The sequence below is a fragment of the Pristis pectinata genome, chromosome 31, assembly GCF_009764475.1.
Source record: "Pristis pectinata isolate sPriPec2 chromosome 31, sPriPec2.1.pri, whole genome shotgun sequence".
NCBI lineage: Eukaryota > Metazoa > Chordata > Chondrichthyes > Rhinopristiformes > Pristidae > Pristis > Pristis pectinata.
Genome location: NC_067435.1, coordinates 4,880,086 through 4,904,752, shown reverse-complemented (window position 1 = coordinate 4,904,752; position 24,667 = coordinate 4,880,086). Strand labels below are relative to the sequence as shown.

At 38.1% G+C, this 24,667-nt stretch overlaps 1 protein-coding gene across 6 annotated transcripts in view; it reads left to right on the top strand.

Moving 5' to 3' along the window:
• Positions 1-24,667, top strand: part of rfx1a (regulatory factor X, 1a (influences HLA class II expression)) — a 109,338-nt gene that overhangs the window by 40,773 nt on the left and 43,898 nt on the right. For 5 of the 6 annotated variants that reach the window (XM_052042127.1, XM_052042130.1, XM_052042131.1 and 2 more), the window contains one exon: positions 6,060-6,169. In XM_052042127.1, coding sequence (XP_051898087.1) covers positions 6,060-6,169 — 110 coding nt within the window. Of the gene's footprint in view, positions 1-6,059; positions 6,170-19,761; positions 19,788-24,667 lie in introns of those variants that run through there. The other variant, XM_052042133.1, reaches the window with a different exon arrangement.

Below are 24,667 nucleotides of genomic sequence, written 5' to 3'. Positions count from 1 at the left end.
TAAGACTCCAGCATCAATTTCTGTAGTACATCACTCGTTACCATCTTGCCAACACAGCCTTCTCTCTGTACCCTGTTAGTCAGCCAATCTTCTATCCGCGCCAAAATGTTTTCTCCTACACCATGATCTTTTATTTTTCGCACCTTAACAAATGCCTTTTGGAAATCTAAGCATCATCCATCAATCGCTTCTCCTTTATCCACAGCACATATTACTTTTCAAGGAATTCCAATAGATTAAATATGATTTCCCTTTCACAAAGCCATATTGAAGGCCTGATAGCCATGAATCTTTCTAAATAATCCGTTGTAACATCTGTAACACTTTCCTTTCGATATATGTTAAATTTAAATGGTCTATACTTTCCTATTTTCTGTCTCCCTCCCTTTTTGAATTAGAGTTACATTGCCAATGGAAACATTCCCTAAGTCTACAGTATTTTGGAAAATTAAAATTGATGCATCTTCTCACTAATGTCTTCTTTTAAGGCCCTGGAATGAAGTCTATCAAGACTTGGAGACTTGTCAGCCTGCAGCTCCAATAATTTGCTCTGTACCACTGCCCTGGTGCTTGAGTTTTCCTGAGTTCTTCTCCATGCCACCCTTCATTTTGTAGCTATTTCTAGGATGTTAATTGCATCCCCTATAATAAAGACTGATGCAAACTACCTGTGTAATTCCTCCATTTCATTTTCTATGATTTAATTTCCAAGACTAACTTTCTATAAGACCAATGGTCACTTTGTTGACTTTTTCTGTAGATATTTAAAATAAAAGCTTTTACCATCTTTATCATTTACTCTAATTTTCCTTCCTTCGTTAATCTTCTAGTCATTTATTGCTGTTTTTTATATTCTGTACAATCTTCTGACCTGGCTATCTGCCTTTGCAAAATTAATGGTTTATTGTTAGGCTTGATATTATCTTTAACTTTTTTAGTTAACTCTAGATGATGGGGCCCCCCTCTTTCATCTTGGGAATCAATCTCACAAATCTTGGTTGCACTGCAGCATAAGAGACACCAAAATGAAATTGTAATTTTTTTAAGTATCAGGAACATTTTCCTTTGTGGGAATCAATCTCCACATGTACAAAACAGAACAGCTGCTGGCAAGTGATTAGTACTTATTCTGTCAGTTATCATAGTCTGAGCTTTTTCAGCAACTTTTGGTTTAGTGTGTAATTTTTAGTGTGTAACTAATGGGTTCACACTAATACTATGTTATCAGCAACAAATCTGTCAGCAAAGATTATATCTTTATATCCTGTGGAAGATCACTATCTTTTTCAGTAATTTATCAATATCCGTGGATTGTCAGAATCGCTGTCAGATTTATCCTATAACAATAATGATAGCCTACCTTGAACATTTATTAGGAAGATTCTTACCTCTGAAACTGAAAGGGGAGAGACTTAAATTCATAATTAAGCCTGAACTTCTTGTGCATTATTGAGGCATTAAGTCACTATATGAATTTAAGACTTTTTTAAACTGTACTAAAAACAATCAATTAATGTCTGTAATGTGTTATCAAAACAATTGCAAGGAAGTTTGGTTCAGTTTCTGAATAAGTGGAATAAAGAAACATTCAACAGACATTACTCTGAATTGACAGGATGTCAGGTTAGGTCATGATATTCCCATTTAATATTTTGAAGAATTCAATTATTTTGTTAAGTGGAGTTCACATTAGAAGGAAATGAAAATCTTAGTTTTTTTGATCCAAATCAACTCATTTGAAGAATTAGATAAAGGATAAATCATTGAAAGCAGGAATAGAGAGATAGCATAGGAAGTAAAGTTAACAACAAATAAAATGAAACAAAATAAAAATGGTTTTAATAGCTAAAGAAACACATTGGGAAGTTGCATATTTTAGGTTTATTATTTGCACTAAGGTATCTCACTGTGTTACCAATTATTAAGTCAAGGACCTGAACATTAGTTTGTCATGTTTACCTTGTTTGAACCTCTGACTACTAATTGGAGCCTTATGGATATTTGTTGTGGCTTCTCATTCATCCTTGGCTGAGTTTGGATATTAGCAATGGTGTGGATTTGGGTGGAAGTTACATCAGTTACCCATATCAGTGAAGACATTCAGCAGCACAACTGATGGCAACTATAGAATATCCTTGTGAATGAGAGGTCCTAAATTCACGGTCAAGTATTTAAGGTTTTTTTTAAAGAATGCACGCTAGATGTTAGACTCTCCATGGAGTAAAGTGGCAGAGTGTAATCTTCAGCAAAACCCCAGCACTTGCACTACATACATTCAAGCAACTTGTATCAGGTTGGACCTGGCACAGGAGCAGGATGTCTTTTTTAAAACATTGCATTTTTGAATTGTTTTAAATTCCTTAACTGTGTTAATTGATTTTGTGCTTTATTTGTATTTTGTTGATTTTTTTTTAGTTTGAATATTTTTAATTTTTGTAGGAGACGTTTTGATGAGATTCAGAAGCATCCATTGCTTTTGACTGTCTACTTGCACAGTATTTCTTCTTCAATAATTTGTGGGTGGGATTTGTTGTGACCCTGACACTCCCCTGGCTTCCCCACCATCAAGTGCCACTATCTCCACCATAAACAGCACAAGACCCAACTGCTTTGTGCGATTGGCAGTCCAAACTGACACCAGGAGTGTATTAGGTGAATTAGAATGTAGAATTTGAACCCATTCCTTTGACTTCCACAAAATAACAGATACAGCTTTACTTCAGAGTGAGAATGAACATCTAAGCAAACAAGTGGGCTCGGGCAGCGTTAGAGCTCGCAGGTCAGTTTATTTCTCCATTTGGTGAGCACTAGACAAATGACGTAATCTATCACAAACAAAAACAGAAAATGCTGGAAGCACTCAGCATGTCAGGCAGCATCTCTGGAAAGAGAAATGGAGTTAACAGTTCAGGTTGCACCTTCATCAGAACTAAGGAGAGAGGAGCAAATTAGCTTTAAGTTGCAGAGAAGGTGACTGGAGGAATAGACAGGATAAAGCCACATCTGTGATAGGGTGAGGCCAGGTTAAGTAGGGGTAGTTAGATGGTGATTACTATGCTATGTCTATGTCTATGATATGTTTTGCTAATAGCTAGGCTGTGGGACATGTCCAGCAGGTCAGGCTATACTAATAGAGAGAGAAAAACTGAGATGGATGACTTGCAGCAGAAATAGCTAGTTGGATACAGATGAGGGTGCCAGGCATCAGGAAGCTAAGAGGTACATTCACCTTTTTACTTTCCACAGTTCAGCGACCCAAAGGCTTTCCCGGTGAAGCAGCAATTGACCAGCACTTCTTCCAATCTGGCAGCATTCAGTGCTCACAATGTGGTCTCCTCTATATTTGAGAAATTGAACGCAGGTTAGGTGATCGCTTTCCAGAGCACTTGTGCTCAGAGAGGGAAAAATAAATCAGCCATGATCAAATAGCAGAGCAGACTCGATGAGCCAAATGGCCTAATTCTGCTCCTATGTCTTATGGTCCACAGGAGTGACCTTGAGCTGCTTTACAGAGGCACAAGAGATTCTGCAGATGCTGGGATCTGGAGCAACATGCACAAAATGCTGGAGGAACTCAGAAGGTCGGGCAGCATCTATGGAGGGAAATAAACAGTCGACATTTCAGGCTGAGACCCTTCATCAGGACTGATGAAGGGTCTCGACCCAAAAAGTTTCCCTCCATAGATGTTGCCTGAGCTGCTTTAATTCTCTATCCCACTCTGACTGATCTGTCTGAGGACTGTTGCAGTATTATTAGGAGGCCCAACACAAGCTTGAGGAACAGAGCCTTATCTTCAGACTGGAGACTTTGCAGCCTTTGCACTCAATGTTGAATTCTCCAACTTTATGTAACTCATTTTCTCTGGCTATACTAGAACTGGCCATTTCTCTTGCAAGTCATGCAACTGTGATATTGCCTCACTTTTCCTCTCTCCATGAATGCAGCCTAACAACCTTACCATTAGCGACAGATAACACAAAGAAACCTAATCATCATCCCCATTTGACCTCACCTCACCTTATTACAAATATTCACTTTGTCATGCCTAAACTTCCCCCAACCTTCTTTGCAACTTAACATTGAATTGTTTATCTCTCCTTGCTAATTTTGAAGACGGTTCCATTCTGTAATTTTCTTTATTTGTGTAAATTCCTCCTGTTGCTGCAAGGGGTGACCACTGAAATATACCCAAAATTTCTGTAATGTCAGCTGGCTAGGAGGGAATTGGATAGCTCTAGCATGGACCATGTTGCTTTGACTGTTCATCAATGCTTCAGGGATCAGTGCTGAGCCATTATTGTTTGTTGTATAAGAATAATGGCTAAGAATGTATCAGAATGCAGATGGACTGATTAGTAAGTTTGCTGACAACACAAAAATTGGTGGTTCAGTAAATAGCAAAGAACGTTGTGAAAGGATACGCAGGGACTTAGATCAGTTGGAAAGTTGGGTGGAGCAGGGGCAGGTGGAATTTAATCCAGACAAGTGTGAGGTAATGCATTTTGGGACATCAAATACCAACAGGACATGTACAGTAAATAGGGACCTTAGACACGTTGATGTACAGAGACATTGGGGTGCAAGTTCATACCTCCATGAAAATGTGACACAGGAGGATAGGGTAGTGAAGAAGGCATTTGGCTTGTTTACCTTCATAGGCTGAGGCATTGAGTATAAGAGATGGGATGTCATTATGCTGCTGTACAAGATATTGGTCAGGGCGCACTTGGAGTATCGTGTGCAATCCTGGTCGCCACACTAAAGGAAGGATGTTGTAGCATTAGAATAAGTGTAGAAGCGATTCACTAGGATGTTGCCTGGGATGGAGGGCTGTAGTTATAAAGAGAGATTGGCTAGATTGGATTTATTCTCACTGGACCATAGGACGCTGGGGTGACCTTTTATAGAGGTTTATAATATGATGAGGGGCATAGATAGAATCATTTTTGTAGGATGGGGGAGTCTAAAATTAGAGGGCATGATTTAAGGTGAGAGAAGAGAAATTTAAAGGAGATCTGAGGGGCAGATTTTTCATACAGGTGTGGTGGTTATATGGAACAAGCTGCCAGAAGAAGTGGTAGAGGCTGATACAATTACAATGTTTAAAAGGCATTTGGACAGGTACTTGGATAGGAAAGGAGTAGAGGCATATGGACCATGAGGGCAAATGGGAGTAACATAGTTGGGCATCTTGATTGGCATGGATGAGTTGACCAAAGACCATTTTCTGTACTGTACAACTCTAAGACTCTAATGTAGTGAACCAGAGATTTTGCAGCAGAAATTGATCACAGTGAATGGCTGGGATCTGCCAATATCTTTATTGGGGACATTCATAGATCTGGAAATCTGAGGGATATTGCTCCCACTATTGTATAATCCAAAACAAATCATAACAGACCCTGCGGAGACAAATATAAATTAACCAAATTAGTTGTTGCTGAGCAGATAACAAATGAGATTCTTCAAAAGTGGCACAAATAAAACTCGCATATTACTTTTAATCAATATGATTGCTGAATTTCTTGAAGCTTAATGACATTACAGTAGGGACCAATTCTTTAAATTGACACAGTTTTATTTTTGAAAGGTAGGCTGCACGCTTTAAGTGTTATGCTTTTAAAGTAATTCTTTTACCTGTTGGCCTACTCTATCTTGTTAAAATTGAATTCAAATCTACCGTAGGAAAAATCCTGCAGCTGCTGTCTTCAAACTAACTTTCTTATTAAGTGATATCCTAGTTTGAAGAGGCAAAACTAAACGTTTGGTTAAGGTTCAGACTTTGAAAGCTTTGGAATAGTCACAAGATCACAAGACAAGGGAGCAGAAGTAGGCCATTTAGCCCATCGAGTCCCATCGATTCCCATAGTGAATTGTATGTAGAATATATAAGTTAAAACTAAAGATAGAACAGAAAATGTTGCTGTAATATATTAAATTCTTGAAATCATTGTTTTAGTTTCTTAAAAATCCAGTGTTTTAATTTTTGTTTAAGAAAAAAAAGTCAGTTTGTCACGAGAAAAATAAATTATTAACCTGTTGTACTGTTTTTGTTCAGAAGCAAACATGAGGCCAACTGAGACGGGCTCAGATTCCAGCTCCTCTTCAGCTGGGGCGCAGTCTGGAGTGCCAACGCAGGTGGTACAGCAGGTTCAGGCATCACAGCAGGTGAGTGAAAGGAGGAAAATAATGAAGAGAATCACCGTACAAACTTATTTCAAATATATTGTTGAATATTATGTGTAGCTTCATGAATTCTCATTACACAGTCAATAGAGGATCAAAAAAAACACCTTTTCCTTTTTTTTCTTATTAAAGATTATCTTCTAGGGATTTATTTAAAGATTATCGTTAGGGATTTAACACCAATGTTTATCGCTTTTAGCTGTGGAACTTTTGAGATCTTTGATTAAACTGTCGGATGGTAGGAAGTATGGTTCAAGTAAAAGTGAGCCATTATTCATGTACTTTATGCATGTAAATTATACATCTCTTTAAAAGTGTGATTATAAGCAGTTTCCATATGTTATATTTTCATTAAATATTTTTGATGGATTATCAACTTGTTCATTATATTCTAAAACCAAAAAAGCTACAGATGCTGGAAATCTGCAATAAAACAAAAAGTGCTGGAAATATCCAGCAGATCGGGCAACACGTGTCGCAAGAGAAACAGGGGTTATTACAATTTCAGGTTGTTAGCTTTTCTTACGGCATTTTGTTTCTCGTTCACTCTTTCGGCCTCCGTGACTTTTTTTTTTGTTAAGTAAATCACTTAATGTTTTGTTTTAACTGCTGTGCTATCATGTTTCCCAGCTGAGAAGGTAAGCAGGAAGACCATATTGTACTTACTACATATAATCAGTGGGGCTTGTATAAGAGGAAATCTTTTGTTTGGATAATTAGTTTGTTTCAACTATTTCTTCATCATTTTTCTAAAAATGCAAAGATTCCTATGTAAACCCCTATGCAACCTCTCATTATTTCAGCAAATGAATCACTAATTCAAAACCAAGTAAAAATATTATTCCCTGAATCACTTTGATACTTGTCATCTAGTTCTCTGGCAGTCTGATATAAAAATGCTTCATAAAAACCCATGCTTCCTGTCAACTTTCATGTGATTTTTTTTTTCAGGTAATTACATCATTTACACTAAAATAAATCAAGCCTACTGATAACATAAGGACTCAGTGGCGAGGTTTATGTTCTGCAACACAACTTAACTTTTCCTACCACAAAGAAAGCAGTTTTAACCATTTTATTTCATTCTGGCAGGTAAATTGTTCTTTGAGGTTTTCAAAGTCTACTTTCCCTTTCTGTCCTTTTCTCTGCTTTTTTTTAATGTAATATTTCTTCCTTTATCTTGTGTCTGCTGAACTTCACCCTTTATCTTTCACAATCCTTGAATATCATCAGCTTAGGAGAAAGACTTTTGGTCTTCTTTTCATCAGTGTTCCAGGAAATTCTGAGCCCTCGTTTTAGGACAAGTCTTTTGGTACTATTTCTTATTAATTTTTGCTTTAAATAGAATTTTATACCTCAGTGAGAATGTGTTGACTTTCCCATATAAGCTGAAGCATTAAAAAGTTCAGTTTACTGCGACCTTAGATTGCAATTTGCAGGTCATTTATTTTCACCATAAGCTTATGATTCTATTTATAATATTTTGCTGACGCATGCTTCAAGGTTCATTCTAAACAAATTGAGTAGAACAGTCTCATACATCAAATAAAGGGGGAAAGAAAGCTCTTTCATTCATAATAACCATTTAAGTGGAAAGATGGTATTTTAGGAAAATTGAGTAAGAACAACACGATAATTCAAATTTATTGTTGTCATGGGCTTACATACATACATAGGGTATAAATGCCATGAAAATTAGTTTCTCACAGCAGCACACAGATTACTTGATGAAGACAGACATAGCATAAAAAATTAACAAAAATTATACATAACTTACATGTGTAATGCTGTGGTTTCATAGAAATGAGGTTTGTTTTTTTTTTGCATCTATGAAATCAAAAATGCATTATCCCCTAAATGTCCTATTGACTTTGCCAGACCATTATCCATTTGCACTTCTGCAGTATAATTATATTTCAAGCTTAACAGTGAGGAAGAAAATCTAGCAAACCCACACATTACAAAATGCCCAGTCCAGCAAATTCTGTTTTGTGCATAAAATATGTGATGACTCCCTCAATACTTGAATGTCTACAGAATTATTTTTTAAATTGAAACAGGAAAATTGTAAGAAAATAGTTTTTTGCCCTTTAGTTTCTATGCGATTTTCTTTGCAGTAATCTTACTTCTATGCTATCAACATATGAACGATGTGTGAAAAAGTATTATGGTTTTGCAGAACCCTCTGGAAAAGGTCTTTAATAAATTAGTCTTCAGTATCCGGTAATACTTTAAAATATTTTATTCTGTTGGAAAAACATGTGGCTCGTATGAAGTACAAGTGATGTGAATTTCTGCTGGGAATCTAGAAAAGACAGCTATCTTAACAGAAAATGAACATCTTCTCCAGAGGAAAATTGAAGCATAATCTTTATCTCATGGCATCCTTATTAACCATGTGGAGCATGCCTCTTCTGCTTAATGTCTGTGAAGGAAATGAGGAATAAGTAGGGGTAGTCCAAGTCTAGAGAGTATAAAATTATCCCATGTTAATGTAGTTTAACTGGACAAATATTCTACAGGCATTTTTAACAAATTGAATAATACTGTTAAGTTTATTAATAGCCTTCAATAACAAGTGGAAAGTCTGAACTTCTATCCACATTAAGTAGGAAAGGTTCAGACTGTTGTAGTCTGAAGATAATTTGCTGCTTCTCAGAGACAGCAGGTGCAAAATTGGATAGTCCTGGAAAACAGGTTCTTGAACCACAGTTTGTGATTAACTCAGGTCTGCTATTCAGAACCAAATTCATCCTGCCAGCTAATACCACAATTTTCAGCATCAAGCCAGAGCTAACCACACTGTCAATTATCTCCGTACATCAGCAGGTGGCCCAAATTTGATAAATAGCAAATATCTGGAATGGACTGCTTAAAATTAGATTCCATCTCCTAAAGGAAAAGTGAATTGTGGCTGGAGCAGGTAGTAGAAATCATTGTGCAGGTGATTGCTATTTGGCAGCAGAATGGAACATGGACTTCACAAATTATTGCAGTGGAAGCTTTAGTGGCAGAGATGGAGAAGCATCCTCTTTCTGCAGGGGACCAGTAGGCCCTTCAGACTAAGGCAGTGGGTGGCAACTGGAGAGATAAGCGGACGGAGTCAAGCCCAGAGATCCTGGATGAAGCGTCCTAAACTGAACGTATTCACAGGCATGAAGCAGTCAGTGAATATATATTTTAAATGTCGTATTGTGTCAATGACATTAGTAGACTCGCATGTTTACCAGCTGCAGATAGTGTAAGCATGCACCTCATATTTTATCCACCCCTGCCCCCAACCATCCTCCCATATTACAACCCTGCTTTCCTCTATCTGAAGGTAAAAAGCACAAGAACTACAACCAGAGCAGATGGTGATAGATAAAAGTGGAGGAGAAGATGCCCTCAATTTGACATTTACAGACACGGTCAAATACAAACAGAATGTGTACTGTAGAATCTAGTATTGATGCAGAGGTTTGCCAAGCAGGAGTGGCCTTCAGCTATGGCCAGGGGAAAGGATAGCCCAGTTGTCAGCTCTCTGGAGGGTGAAATTACACACTGGTTCTGTTGTAGTGGACCCAAACAAGGACAAGGAAAGGCAGCCTACAAGAGAAGGCTGATAGGTATGCACTGTGAGCATTAACAGGACTAGCAAAACGCCAGCTCACAACGTCATTGAGAACAGAGGAGTCTAGTACCAACCTTGCAAAAACCACAACTTAATTTGCACACTTAGAGACCCAATGCTCATGCAGATTCTGATGTCTAAGCTTCCATTGTAGTACAAGCTGAAGCAACCCAACTTGCTTCTGTGCTGGAAGTTCAGACTTCTCTCATATAAGCACTTACTGATGTCTGACAAGCTCAGAGTACTGCCCTCACAGCTATGAATACCATGTTTAAAAGGACTTTCAGGTTGTTCTTCTACCAACAACCTGTTTCTCAACACACTTTTTGGATTGTTCAGATACTGCCCTGGAGGAGTAGAGGAGCTCTGTGGAGTACAGATCTACCATCCTATCTCAGATGATACCATTACTGCCACTTTCTACACCCAACTGTTGCCTATCAGGCAGCCAGGCCAGACCTTTCACTTAGAAAAGGTGTAGTTGGGAGTTTGGTCTTCCATGCCAGAACTGTTCAAGATCAGCTTGCAAGACTATCTTCAGCTGCGTTGTATGTGAGTGGCTTTCTACTAGTTATTATGTAGTCAATGGGAGAGCATTGCACAGAGCACAAGGACTGGTAAAGGTATGTAGAAGGTGGGCATCCTTTGATGTTCTTATGTAGGGGTGTTCGTAAGTCGGATGTTCCTATCCTGGGGATGGCCTATATCTCTGGGTGACTAATGTGATTTTGGCTGTTCAGGAGGTGAGTGTTTCTGCTGTTGTGCCATTTGGAAATGGTAGTGTTCCCATGCGTCTGCTGCCCTTGTCCTTCTAGGTGGTATAAGCCACAGTTTGGGAAGATGTTATCAGAGAGGCCTGGGTGAGTAACTATAGCACATTTTGAAGATCAGTACACATACCACCATGCTGCCACAGTGGTTGAAGGATAAAATATATAAGGTGGTAGATAGGCACCAATCCAGTGGGCAGTTTTGCTCCTAGATGGTGTTAAGATTCTTGAGTGTTGTTGGAGATGTACTCGTCCAGGCTAGTGAAAAATATTCTTTTACAATCCTGACGCTGTGCTTCGGAAATGGTAGAAAGGTTTTGGGATTTCAGGAGGTGAGTCACTTGCAGAAGGACACCTGCTCTCGTAGTTCTAGTGTTTAGGTTCCTTGAAAAGTTAAGTTACTGGTCACTGATGACCCACCCCCAGGATGTTAATAGTGGGGGACTAGGAGATGTCCAGGGTAGGTGGTTGGACTGACTCTTGTAGAAGAAGCCATTATCTGTACATTTTGTGGTTCGATTGTTACTTGCTTCTTACCAGCTCATGCCTTTGTTGTCTAGACCATGTAGGCTTGGTCTGCTTCATTTGCTTGGGTGTTGGGATAAATGGGTCATTTTTTCAGTTTAGCAATCAATAACTAGTGGGTAAGTGTAGGGATCAGTGTTAGGGCTTCAACTATATGTAATCTGTATTAATTTAGATGAAATTTGTGCCATAGCAATATTTGCTGTTGGTACAAAGATAAGTGGGTTAGCAAGTTGTGAAAAAAATACAAAGAGCCTCCAAAAGTATATAGAAAGGTCAGGGAGTTGGCACGAAGTTGGCATATTGAGGAATGTTGGAAGATGTGAGGTTATCCACAGTGGAAAGGGAAATGAAATAACAAGTTATTATTTAAATAGAATGTGGCTAAAAAAAATGTTTCTGTATAAAGGAATCCGAAGGTTCTAGTACATAATAGGTATCGTGTAAGTACAGCAAGTAATTAGGAAATCTAATGAAATATTGGCCTTTATTGGTAGGGGTATGGAGTTTAAAAGAAGGGTAGTTTTGGTACAGCTTTACAGGACCCTGGTGAGACCATACCTGGAGTGCTGCCAGTATGTTTGACTCCACATTTAAGAAGGATATGCTTGTATTTGAGGCAGTGCAGAAGGTTCACTAGGTTGATTCCTCGATTGAACAGGTTGATGTTTAAAGAGGGGTTGGGCAGGTTACACCTGTATTCTTTGGAGAATAGAAGAATGAACAGTGATCATATTGAAATATGTAAGATGCTGAGGTGGTGGGGGCGGCGGCGGGGGGTGAGGATCAGGGATTGACGGAGTGGAAGTGCGGAGAAGCTGAAAATGAGGGAGCGTAATTTCAGCATTAGAGGTCGCCCATTTCAAGTGAAGATGAATGAAGAATTTCTTTTTGGCAGTCAGGAATCTTTGGAATTCTCTACTCCAGAGAGCAGTGGAGGAGAGTCATTAAATCTATTTAAGGTGGAGGTTGATGGACATTTAAACCACAGGAGAGTAGGGTATTGGGTGGATGTGGTAATGAGGTCAGGTTGGATCACCCTACTGAATGGCAGAGCAGACTGAAGGGCCCAATTGGCATACTTCTGCTCCTGTTTTTAAATGTTTTTAATGTTCTTGCATACAAAGTTCTTAAGGGAACTTGGCAAGGATGGATGCAGATTGATGCTTCCCTGTCCAAGGTGTCTAGAACCAGGAGCCGTAGTCAAATAAAGATCTATTCAGGACAGGGATGAGAAGAAATTTCTTCACCCAAAAGATGGTGAATCATTGGAATTCTCAGCTCATGAGGACTATTAGTTGTTGATTATATTTATTACAGAGATCAACAGATTTCTAGGTATTAAGTAAAGGGTTATGAGAGTGCAAGAAAATGGCACTGAGATAAAAGATCAGCTATTATTTAATAGCAGACTAAGCGAAGGGCTTAATGGTCTACTTTGTTTCTAATATTCTTTAGTGGTGTACATTTCTGCTGCTGTTGCTTCACAGTGCCTCATGGATACTTTGTTTTGAGTTACCAGATCTGTTCTGAGTCTGTCCCATTTAACAGTATTGTGCTGTCACACAGCATGATGGAGGGTGCTCTTGAAGTGATGATGGGACTTTGTTTCCAGAAAGACTGTGGTGGTCAACTCTTCCCAATGATGTCATGAATGGAAGCATCTGCAACAAGGATGAGGTCAGGTTGGTTTCTCCTTTGTGAGTTGGTCACTCACTCCCTGCCATAGATCTAATCTGGCAGCTAGAGGCAGGACTCAATTGGTGGTGGTAGTGTTGCAGAGACCTCTTGATAGATATTGAAATCCACCACTCAGAGTACATTTTGTGCTCTTACTACTTTCATTGTTTCTAGTATTTTTTGTTTGACATGACAGACCACTGATTCATCAACTGAGAGAGGATGGTAGATGTAATTAGGTGGAGATTTCTCTGCCCATTTTTGACCTGAGGCCTTGAGACTTTATTGGTCTTGAGTCAATGTTGAGAACTCCCAGGCTCGTCCCCTTCCACCTGAATGCCTTTGCACTGCACTTCAGGTAGGTGTGTCCTGCGAGTGAGCCAGCATATATCCAGAGATTCTGAAGGGCATGTATGGTATATAATCATACTCACAGAATCATATCTGACAGACTGTGTTAGGCTGTTGCTTGACTAGTGTGTGGGATGGCTCTTCCAGTTTAGACATCAGTCCCCAGATTTTTCTGGTCAGGACTTTGAAAAGTTGACTTGGCTGGTGCGACTTTGCCACATCCAGATTTGATGCATTTATTGGTGCTGGGTGGCCTGTCTGGCCAGGTAAGATGGGATTGGTTCTTAAATAGGGACATAAGTGTTTATTGGCACTGTTGAATTGGTCAGAGCATCCTGGTTGGAAAGGGCTTTCTCAATTCCCACCCCTTCTTTCTTCCATCACCACTAGCATTCAACCAACCCATCGATCTCTTCCTGTGCCACTGCTTCTTGAATAACTCATGGCAATATTTGAACCCTTGTAGTTGTAAGGCTCTTATGTGTAAAGCATACTATGCCAAATCTGAGATCTACTCTGCTAACTACTACAGGGCTTTTTTGGAGTGGCTCATGTAGTAAAATTGTCTGTTCTATCGGGTTGCGAACTGGCAGCATCACATTAGATAAGTTTGATTTGCACATCAGAATCTAGAGTCATGTGGTTAACTGTTGGTCCTTGTCATCAGTTGCCCTGTTTTGTTGATATGTAGGCTAAAGTACAGATGGCTCACCTGCCTTATGCAGGGTGAAGGCATCATATATGCTACCAGGATATTAGACATTAATTTGAATGGTGTGCAAGGCATTTTTGCATAGTAGATGGATATTGTGAGACTAGAATCCCTTCTAGTTGCCATATGCATGTGACATGAGTGCAGTCAATATACCCTGCGCCTTTGGAAAGGTTTCAAAGATTGGATAGATTTTTTTCCACATTCTTTGCCGAGGTAGAATGATAAGTATTAAGCTTCCTTGGAATAGAGAATGTCTGTGACCCTATGCAAAGGTGTAGAGCAAACTTTGAAATGTTGCAGAAATTTGCAGCTCCAGCCTAGAACAAACCATATGTGCAGAAGTTAATGGTCACAGCGACCATAGTAGCCTTTGGTAATACGGCTGTTCCCTGAAGTATGGTTGAAATTGTGTTGGAGCATATTCCTGAAGATGCTGTTAAAGAATTGCAGATGGCTCGTGTTACTCATTGCTGAGAGGCACATTGAATTTCTCCCTGAAAACCGTTGATGGAGATGGCTCCCTACTGAACTCTTCTGGCATATCTCTGTTCACTCATTCTCATTCTTTGGTGTGAGAGAAAAGCCACTTGAGCATTACCAGTTGACTTGAAATAAATTCAATGAAAAAGCCAGCAACTAATCTGTGTACTGAATGTTCCTGAGAAATAAAGCAGGTTGAAGGATGGTCCATTCTGTGGTTGAGTGCTTAATCCTCTACACATGTTAAATGTGGTATCAGTAGTGACACTGAACTCCAGTAATGGCAATACTGGCAATAAATCAGTATTATTCTCTGGTTGTTATCTGCCTCCACTGTGTGTTTCTAATGGGCAATAACATTGCAGCCACTAGTCTTTGAGATCTGGCTACAAGTATACAGTAATGTGTATTAATGTTAAATTGAAGCAAATCAACACTCAAAATGCCCAAACGATGGGTTAATATGTGACTCCATTTTGTGGTCTTGGACTGTTCACAGCAAAACCTCTTGAAGACTACTAACCCTGTCACTTACCCTCTCACAGATGTGCACAATAGGAATAAAGAACATTGAATGACTGACTGATTTAATATTCCTTTACAGGATGTGGGTCTTGTCAGTTAGACTGCAGAAAATTTGTTTGAGCATGGTTTATTGGTAATAGCATCTTTAATCATTCATTCTTAGTTTTAGACAAGGTTTATCTGACTACACAAATCAGGGAATTGAATTCATTTGACACTTCTAAAAATGTGAGACCCCACAAAATATTTAATTTAATATTTATTTCTAATTTCTTTCTTTTTGGAATCTTCTGGTGTGCTACTAATATAATGCCAGTAGAACTGGAAAAATTCTCCAGTTTGGTTTAGAAATTGAGCTCTATTTAAATAGTACTGAGAAATTATTATGCATTTTCAGTTGTTTGCCATCACTCATGATGATTAAAATCTTTATTGCATGGCTTTTGGAGGTTCGTTGAGATATCAGCTTCATCTGTTTAGCGCTTGGGTGTTAAATTAAGAAGCTTTTTTTCATGCAAAGGTCACCATAAATCTAACTTGCTCACCCAAAAAAACAGTGGAATGTTGCAAATGGAATTTTCAATTTATCAAAGGAATATCAAGTGAAGTTGGGTAAGTGGAGTTGAGGTATAGATCAGCCATAATCTAATGGCAGAGCAGATTTGAGGATCTGAATGGTCATCTCTTATTCTCAAGTATATAGATCAATGAACAACAAGCAAAATGATAGTCCACTATTTGGCTCTAGGTTTTACATGTAACACTAGCATATGTGTAAGTTAATAGTATTAAGTAGAGCTTGTGATATTCAAAATGAATTCTGTTTCTTTTTGAGACCTGCTAAATTGAAAGTTATGCAGTATGTGATTAACATAACACATTGTAGTTAACAAGCTGATTTCCTTTGACTTGTCTGGGTTTTATGCCATGCAGGAAATGGCACCTTTAAGGGTAGTAGTCATAGAATGGTCAGATTATGCGTAAACTATAGCCCAAGGAAACCTAAAATCTTGAACAAATTATATACTTTTAAAAGAGCTCTGTTGATAGATGTGAAGGAAGGTTTAAATGGATTGGAGCAAGAGATTTGGCAACAATTCAGAATTCAAACAGAATATCTTTAATGGAATAATAATGGGCAAACCAGATAAATCTATAATAAAGTTTACAAATTCATTCTAAATATCTGTGGATTAATTGAACAAATTAACAATGAATGAAGATAAAATAAATATATATCCTGCTGGAAGAAAGTGAATACAAGATGACACAAAAGTGAGTTATTGGAATTCTAGAGAAACTAACTGTGGCCACAGAGGCAAAATATAATTATTTCAGTTCCACAACAAGGTAGTATGATTTTGAAACTGAGGATTAGCTCAAGAGAGTAAATATTCTGAACAATTAATTCCTCCGAGTGTTCTAAAGAGAATATATTGAATGCCTCCCCCCATAGGAGAAAAAAATAGGCAAAAGTCATCACAGATAGAAGAGATGGAAATCCCTCATGCTAAAAGGGCTTTAAACTGAAATTCCTGATTCAATAGCACCTTAAATGTATATGGTACCTTGCATGATCTGGGGACATGTCAAAGCATTTTACATTTCTAAAGGTCTTAATAGTTCTATTACTGCTGTGGGAGACGCAGATCATTTGTGTACAGCAAGCTCCCACAAACAGCAAATGATAATGACTGAATAATCAATTTTTAGTAGTGACGCCAGAGAGATAAATATTGTCCACAATACCAGGAATAACTTGCTTGTTTGAGATAGTGCAAGGAGATCTTTTATGTCATCTGAGGGAGCTAGTGAGGCTTCAGCTTAATGTCAAATCCTAAAGATAGCCCCTGTGACTGTGCAGTGCAGCACAAATGTCAGTCTACATTTGTGCATTTAAATATCAAGATTGGGACCTGAACCTGCAGCTTTCTGATTCTGAGACAAAAGAGCCATGAACAGAGAAACAGTTGCTAGGTATCAACCACAGAAAAAGTGAAAAACTTGGTAGTGCCAAAGGCTCTTGGCAGAGTGCTAAATAGTTCTCTATATTTTTTTGCTGCACAACATTAATTCCAAGACACATGATCAATTTATGACTCCACAGTAGCATAAATACAATTTAACCCTGTGTTGTGCTTGATTTCACTGGGAAAGGTGGGAAAAGGTAAATTAAGAATAAAACATAATCCATTTGGTGACTTTTCATGTTAGGATTTTCTTTGCCTGATTACAATTAAAAATTGATGATTTAAAATATACATTCCTATAGTAATACATTTTTTTTCTATTCCGTCAAAATTATATTAAACTTTTTTTTCTGGAGAAGTGTTGCAGCTGGTAGGACTGCAGCCTCACAGCTCCAGTGAACCGGGTTCAATCCTGACCTCTGGTGTTGCCTGTTTATACATTATCCCGGAGATGGCCTTTGTTTCTTCCCTGTGCTCCTGTTTCTTAACACATCCCAAAGTCCTGAGGATAGGTGGGTTAATTGACCACTGTAAGTTGCCCCTAATTCATTGGTGAGTGGCAGATTCTGGTGGGGGGGGGGGGGAAATCGATGGAAATGTGGGGAGAATAAAGTGGGATTCATGTAGGGTTGGTGTAAAATGGTTACTTGGTAGTCTATGCAGACTGCACGGGCTTAAGGGCCTGTTTCCTTGCTGTATGATCTGTGACAATGCATACACATTTCAATTATGATGCCATGTTGAATATTCTGTAAAGAATTTCAGCCAACTCATCAATCATTTGGTAAGAAGCCATATTACTTTTTATTTTGTTTCTCTGGATCTTTACTCTTTGCCAGTGAAGGCAATGGAATTGACTTTTGGGAAATTCATGTAAGGGGCAGCCAATGCTATTATGCTCATCTAGATGAGCAACCAAAGGCAAATATTTACCCTAATAATTTTAGTTTTTGCATTAAGCAATGACTCAATCAAGATTATAACAGTTTATATGCAATTTAAAACTGTATCAATAAGAAACGTGCTGGTTAAGAAGTCTATAATAGTTATTTTTCAATCTTCCAAGTCTGCTGAATTAGACAGTAAAAGTGACTACTCAAAATTGGCATGGCTTGTAGTCTAAGGCTTATCAGGATAAAGTAATTACTGAATTTGAAAATGCAATTAAAGATGTATCTAATGTATTTGTATTGGGGAGAGAAGTAAAATGTAGGAAGTCAAAGGCAAACAATTTATTTTCTGGGGGTGTTTGCAGGTATGTCCTCCCAGAAGAAAACATATTTTTGCAGTTTTTCCAATGCATTTTTCACCATTCTTGCATTTTCCATGGGAATGGCATACTTTCCCTCTGAGGCAGAGAAGAAATTTATTAATTTTATTGAAAACTCCTCTCTCTTCCATTTGAATTGAATTAATATTTTTCATACTCACAAACTCAATTTTCCAGCTGGTGTTTAAAAAAAATAACCTTTTGGGCCAGTAAATATTAAAATAGAAAAAGATGTAAAACAAGCTGCAGCTTCACTGTTTATACAAAGCCAAATTACTCCTTAGCAATAGTCCTGAACGTTATTTGCAGAAGCTCACAAATCAGCTATAACTACATCCATCTGAGCTTGTGAATTCCCTTTTTAAGGAATTTACAAAGCTAATATTATTACTCGTTTCATTATCATCTGCTTTAGTCTGACAAAAACTTATCATTTGAGAGTGTGATTTACTGCTTAGAGTTCCATTAGACTTGGGCGGGTTGATTCCACATCAGGAGAGACTTCATATCCAGGCTGGTAGCCATGGTTAGGCTAACAAGGAAGACAACTTCAACCTCTTGCACATTCCAAATGCATCTAGAAAGTGATTTAGTTACATAGCTTACATTAAAAACTCTTACTAAATAAGAGTGCATCACTTTTTTTTATATAGGTACATGCAGAGAAGCGTAGGGATTCTATGCAGATTGTTATATATCACGGTCATGAATATGCTTAAGGAACAAAGTTTTTATAATCATTTTAGCATATGAGTAGCAATGAAAGAAAAGTCTGTTTTTACCTACCATTTTATTTCATTTTTATCGCATAGTCTGGAGAGCCATAAATGTTTCTGAAAGGTGTTTCTGGAGCTCCTGCTGCAGTTATGTATATTTTTGGAAATTACAATAAAAATAAAACTATTTATTGGCCATCCAAAATTTACTTCCTGACAAATTTTAGTTTGAAAGCAGTATTAGTATGTAACTGATTAATTAATGGAAAAAGTAGTTCTTTGAAAACTGCAGCGGCATTTCTAACCAAAGGCAAATATATCTCATGGTAACTGCACAGAATACCATTGATTGTAGTTTAGTACTTTGCTCTTCTTGCCAAATTAAGAATGCTTAGTGATAAACTTCTGTGATTGAAATAGAACTTGGAATATTAGGACCAAACTGTCCATCACCTTACAAGTTAGCAGACAGGATAGGATTGACCTGTCTATTATGGAATCTGAGTATCACCAATTTGCTGCAAGGAATAGTGTGTCTTAGTAGAATATATGGTTGGAGAATATTTAAAGTGTAGTCCAAACTGTCAAAAATCTGCCAATTTTAATTATCCTTCTGTACATCAAAGTACATGAAATTGTTTCATGTTTACAATATACAGTAAGTATTCATCTGAGTGTAGCAGTGATTAGTTGATTACTAACAGTTGCCTACCTCGGACTTAATAAGGTGTAGTTTTTTCAATGACAGATGGCAATGATGTTGAATGGGAAGTTCAGACTTGGGTTGGGTATAAATGTTGACTGAATTACCCTTCACCGCATTATAATTGTTTCAGAGTGCTTTTTTTTTTAAGTTGGATTCTCTATAATGTATTACTTTTCTCCTGAGCAGAGGCTTCTAGTACAGAATGCTGTGCAGTCGAAAGTGGACCAGTTCCCGCAGCTCCAGCTGCCGGGAGTCCAGCAGGTAGCAGTAATGCATCAGGTAACAGTTTTAGCAATGTTAATTTAGTCAATGGATAGGGGATGCCACACGTTCTGAAAGTTTTACTGAAGGATAATTTTGATCTTAGATAATTCTGATTCAGAGAAATATTTAAAGTTGGTAAATAGATTTCAGAATGATCTTGTATTACATTTATAATGGTTTCTGTTCTCTATTACTGTCACTACATGAAAAATGGCATAACTGGAATGCAAACTGCTCTGATCCTGATTGGATATCTTTTATGTATTGTAGTAATATGAATGAATCATATTGAAGGACATAAATGAAGGAACTGTTAAGTACCAAAGGTTTTCTGTGAGAGATTAACATTGTGAGCTGAATTGGCTGACTAGTGAAACTGCAGTTTAGGTTTTGCAGTAATGATATTGGAACTATAAGCATTCGTGGTTATCACACTGAAACTAAGAGCAACTTTGGGATTTCCACACCTGCAGCATTTAATACAGAAATTTCAACATTACTGGCAGTGGTTCAGTGATCATCCAAAGGCTGTCATTTTGCAAAAGACTCAAGTAAAATCAGTTGAATTAAAGTGATCTATTTATGAACTAGTCTTGCTTTAAAATACCCTTTTCTGGTTCATGAATTCCAAGTGAGTTTAGAATGGTGTACTAAGACATAATTACTGCCGGGCAAACTCTCAACCAAAAAAAAATGCTTAATTTTTAAATAAGTGGATTGTAATTTCCTCAATTATTTGAAACAAAATACCTTAAATTTATTTATGGTATTTCAGCTTGTTTGTAATCATATATGTATGTTCCCGTCATTATATAGCATTGTGTAAAATGTTCAGAACAATAATTTTCCTTTTTCCTCCCTGGCATAGTGTCAGAGAAAATTCTTTAATATGATTGGCTTCTCAGCCAGCTTGATGATATTGTGGCTGTTGGACATCAGGGATCTCCTTGAGTTGATGACAACCAATATCAAAAAAGGACTGTCAACACCATAAAGGTCACTTGATACTTGTGAACACTATTTCATTTCTGTTAATCGCAAAATCCAGACTAGTATTTATTGATTCTCATATGTATTTCTTTATAGCACCAAGCCATCATTATTGATATTAAGTCACTACTCACTTCAAGAATTAACCTGTATCAGCTTGTATGTGACCAGCAATGCTTGGCACTTGTAGAACTGCACTCAAGATTCTAGAGCAAATTAAAAGGAAAAAAAAAAGGCAGAAATGGAGGAAGGAGAACCAGTATTGATTTTTGCACTGGAACTGTCTTCTGCTAAAATGGAATAATAATATTAGGGAATTAGTTTAGTATCTGCTCAGTGAAGTAAAATGTTGCTTATTTTCAATCATAATAGATTTTTCATATTATCAACTAGTCCTGGAATAACCCCATTATATTTTTTATAAGAAGATTAATGTACCTATCTGCCTTATTGTAATATACTTAAGTGTCATGCCCAACATTTAGTTTGCTAAACTTTTGAATAAGCATACCATCTCTTTGCACTTTAAGAAACCTGTAGATATTCCTTCAAGTCAAGTCCAATCCACAAAAAATGTTCAAACCCGCAAATCGCTTTGAAGCTATGGTTAAATGCTTCCCATGACTTTAATGGGGGAAAACGTCTTGCTAAATTCCTTTCGGTGCTTAAAGGGTATAAGCATTTTCACCAAAAGGAAAGTTCAGAAAACACTGCATTACACTGGTTGTAGTTTTGTATCACCAGTATCTGCTGTGATGGTCAGAGTTAAAGCAACCAGTATGGGTTACAAGATTGGATAGTGTGTTCAGGCTTAACAAGCATCTGAAGGTATCCATATACAGAGGTGGTTAATGGTCTGTCAAGCACTCTAAGAATAATAAGCCAGGAGGTTGCTATGAACTCAACAGAAGGATTGGGTGTCTAGATTGATTGGTCATAAAATTCTGAATCGGGGATTGTTTTGACATCCCACCTGTGACCATTACGAATGTGTAGTAGACATATTATGATTGGAACCAGACCAAGCAACCTGTAATGAGATTAGAGACAGTGTGCCTACTCTGAAAATGTCTCTGGTGGTACCCAAGTCCCCATTAAGAAAGATGACAAGAGGTCTAGGCTAAGATAGAGAAATACCTATGTGATAAAGCCTAGTCATGAGACCATCTGACTCATGAAAAGAATGAGGTCCTTCTCGAAACTGATCATCCAGGGTTAATCAAGAGCAATCATCTATACTTGGCCGACTCACTGCTGATAGGTAAGAGACTGTGCATTGGTGAAAGCAATGCTATGGCAACTATTAGTCCAGTCAGAATGGGACGAAGAAGGCCAAAACAGGTCAGACCTTGACCAGGCTGTTGATATGGAACATTCCCATTGGAGGAGAACAGAGGGAAGAGAAGGGAGATGGTAGAAACAGGATTTGGGTCCATACTGAAACTTGGGACAGCACAAGAACCTGGGACCAAAATTTGCAATTAAAAGGGATCCTGAGTCTAGGTGCTGTAGAATGCTGGGTGCCAAAAATCTGACCCAATACTGACACCTAGTGTCTTGATTGGTAGTGTATTGTGCAAGCTCTGAGTGCTTGTACTTTGTGTTTGTTTGAATAAACCTAAGAATCACACCTTTCACCATTTGTCAATGGTATGTTTCTAATATGAATTGATTCGGCACAACGTTATCACAAACTGATGCATAAGTACAAGTTCTGCATTTAGTTTATTCTAGCAATGAGGAATATGATTTTAATTCCAATCAAAAGTCAACTCTAGTTAGGAATGACAATAAATAAGGTTAAAAGAGCAATAATTCCATAATGTTAGAAAAGGGTCCAAAAAAATTAATGAATAAATTGTATCAAATGTGGAGCAATAACAATTTAACAGTGCATTTTTGATGCCGCTGAATAATAATATCTAGATGTTGTGAAGAATATTCAAGTTGTGAATGATGAGTGTAATGAGAACAAAAATAATTAGTTAGTGAAGACAGATTTGACTTTCAATACTAAATTTATATATAGTAATAATAAATGAGGCACTAATAGCTGTGGGTGGTTAATACAGTACTGATAACTGGTAGTAGGAATGATACCTATTCCTTATGTTTACCTTGTTGTAAGTTTCCATTTTATGGACTTCTCAGCTAACACTGTTCCAGAATCCATTGCACATCATGATGAGCATCATTATAGTCAGTTATACTTGTAAATGCAAGCTCTGCTTCATTGGACAGAATGTTCAGTTAGAAAAGTTTAACTTTTGTGATCAGTTTATACTGAATATCCTGTTTATTTTCTGGAAGCGCTCTATAGTTCTTGTGCCTTCACCTATGTGATGTACTTGCATTCTACTTGAATTACTTTACATAAAGTGATTCTGTACGCTTCAAAGGAATCCTGGTTTCTACTTGCCTTATATAATGACAAGTAACACTAATTTCTTTTTAGTTTACAACAAAATTAATATTTTTCAAAATTCTTCTGTAATTTTGTTTGGTTAATGTGGAATCAGCAATGCTGTGTTATCTTTATGCATGTTCTTTGAATTATTTTTCTGGTTGTTCAAATCCAATGTTGTGTCAACATTACTCACTTAGAAATCACTCAATTTTCATCATAGTTTTATGTCAGCTAATGTTCTTGACGTGTTAAAGTCGGGAAAATTGGAAAGTACAAGTAGGGGCGGCATGGTAGCGTAGCGGTTAGCATGACGCTATTACAGCGCCAGCGATCAGGGTTCGATTCCCGTCACTGTCTGTAAGGAGTTTGTACATTCTCCCATGTCTGCATGGGTTTCCTCCGGGTGCTCCGGTTTCCTCCCACATTGCAAAGACGTACGGGTAGGTTAATTGGGTTTAAAATGGGCGGCGTGGACTCGTTGGGCCAGAAGGGCCTGTTACCACGCTGTAAATAAAATTTAAATTTAGAACCTTATAGTATGCTTCCTATGCTTTAGAAAGTAATAACCTCTACGTTTGATGTGCAATAAATTGTAAAATACACCTGATGTCAACCACTTCAGTCTTTGAAGAGTAAGTGATTGATTGTCGTGTATTATATTTCAAAATTAGTTATTCCTTTCATTTGGATGCATTTTATTTAACAAAAATACAAACTGCTGGAAGAACTCAGCAAGTAAAGCAGGAACTGTGGCAAGTAAAGCAGGAACTGTGGAGACAAATGGATGGTGGACATTTCTGGTTGTGACTCTGTGTCAGGACTGAGAATGTAAGGGGAGATAGCGAGTATATAGAAGTGAGAGGGAGGAGTGAGACAGGCTGGTAGGTGACAGGTGGAACCAGATGGTGAGGGAAGTTTGGGCAATTGGGCCAGATGGGGGAGGGGGGAGTGTTGAGACTGAGGCTGGGAGGTGAAAGATGGAAACAGCTAAGGGGAGGGGAGGTCAATTAAACAGAACAGGGTAGGGGAGGGTGGAGACAGAGGCTGATGGATAAGGGAGGGATGATGGTCAGATGGAACCAGGTGGGGGAGGGTAATGAATCTAGGTAATGAGGGGTAGAAAGGGATACAAAAGGTGAACAAAGGGAGAGAGAACCCAGGGGGACTGGTGGGAGTGGAAAAGGAACATAGGGTTCAATTCCTCCCACTTTCTACAAATCAAAGATGTAGCTGTGGTCACTTGCATGGGCCCCAGCTACACTTGTTCACCACGTGCTGCAAACCTCCTCTAGCACCCACCTCCACCTCTCTCTCTGTTACACTGGCAACTGCATTGGTTCTGCTTCCAGCACTTGTGTGGAACCTGTCAATTTTATCAACTTTGCCACCAAATTCCAGCCTGCCCTAAAATTCACCTGGGCTATCTCTGACACCTCTCTTCCTTTTCTGGATCTCTCTGTCTCCATCTCAGGAGACAAACTATCCACCGTTATCTACC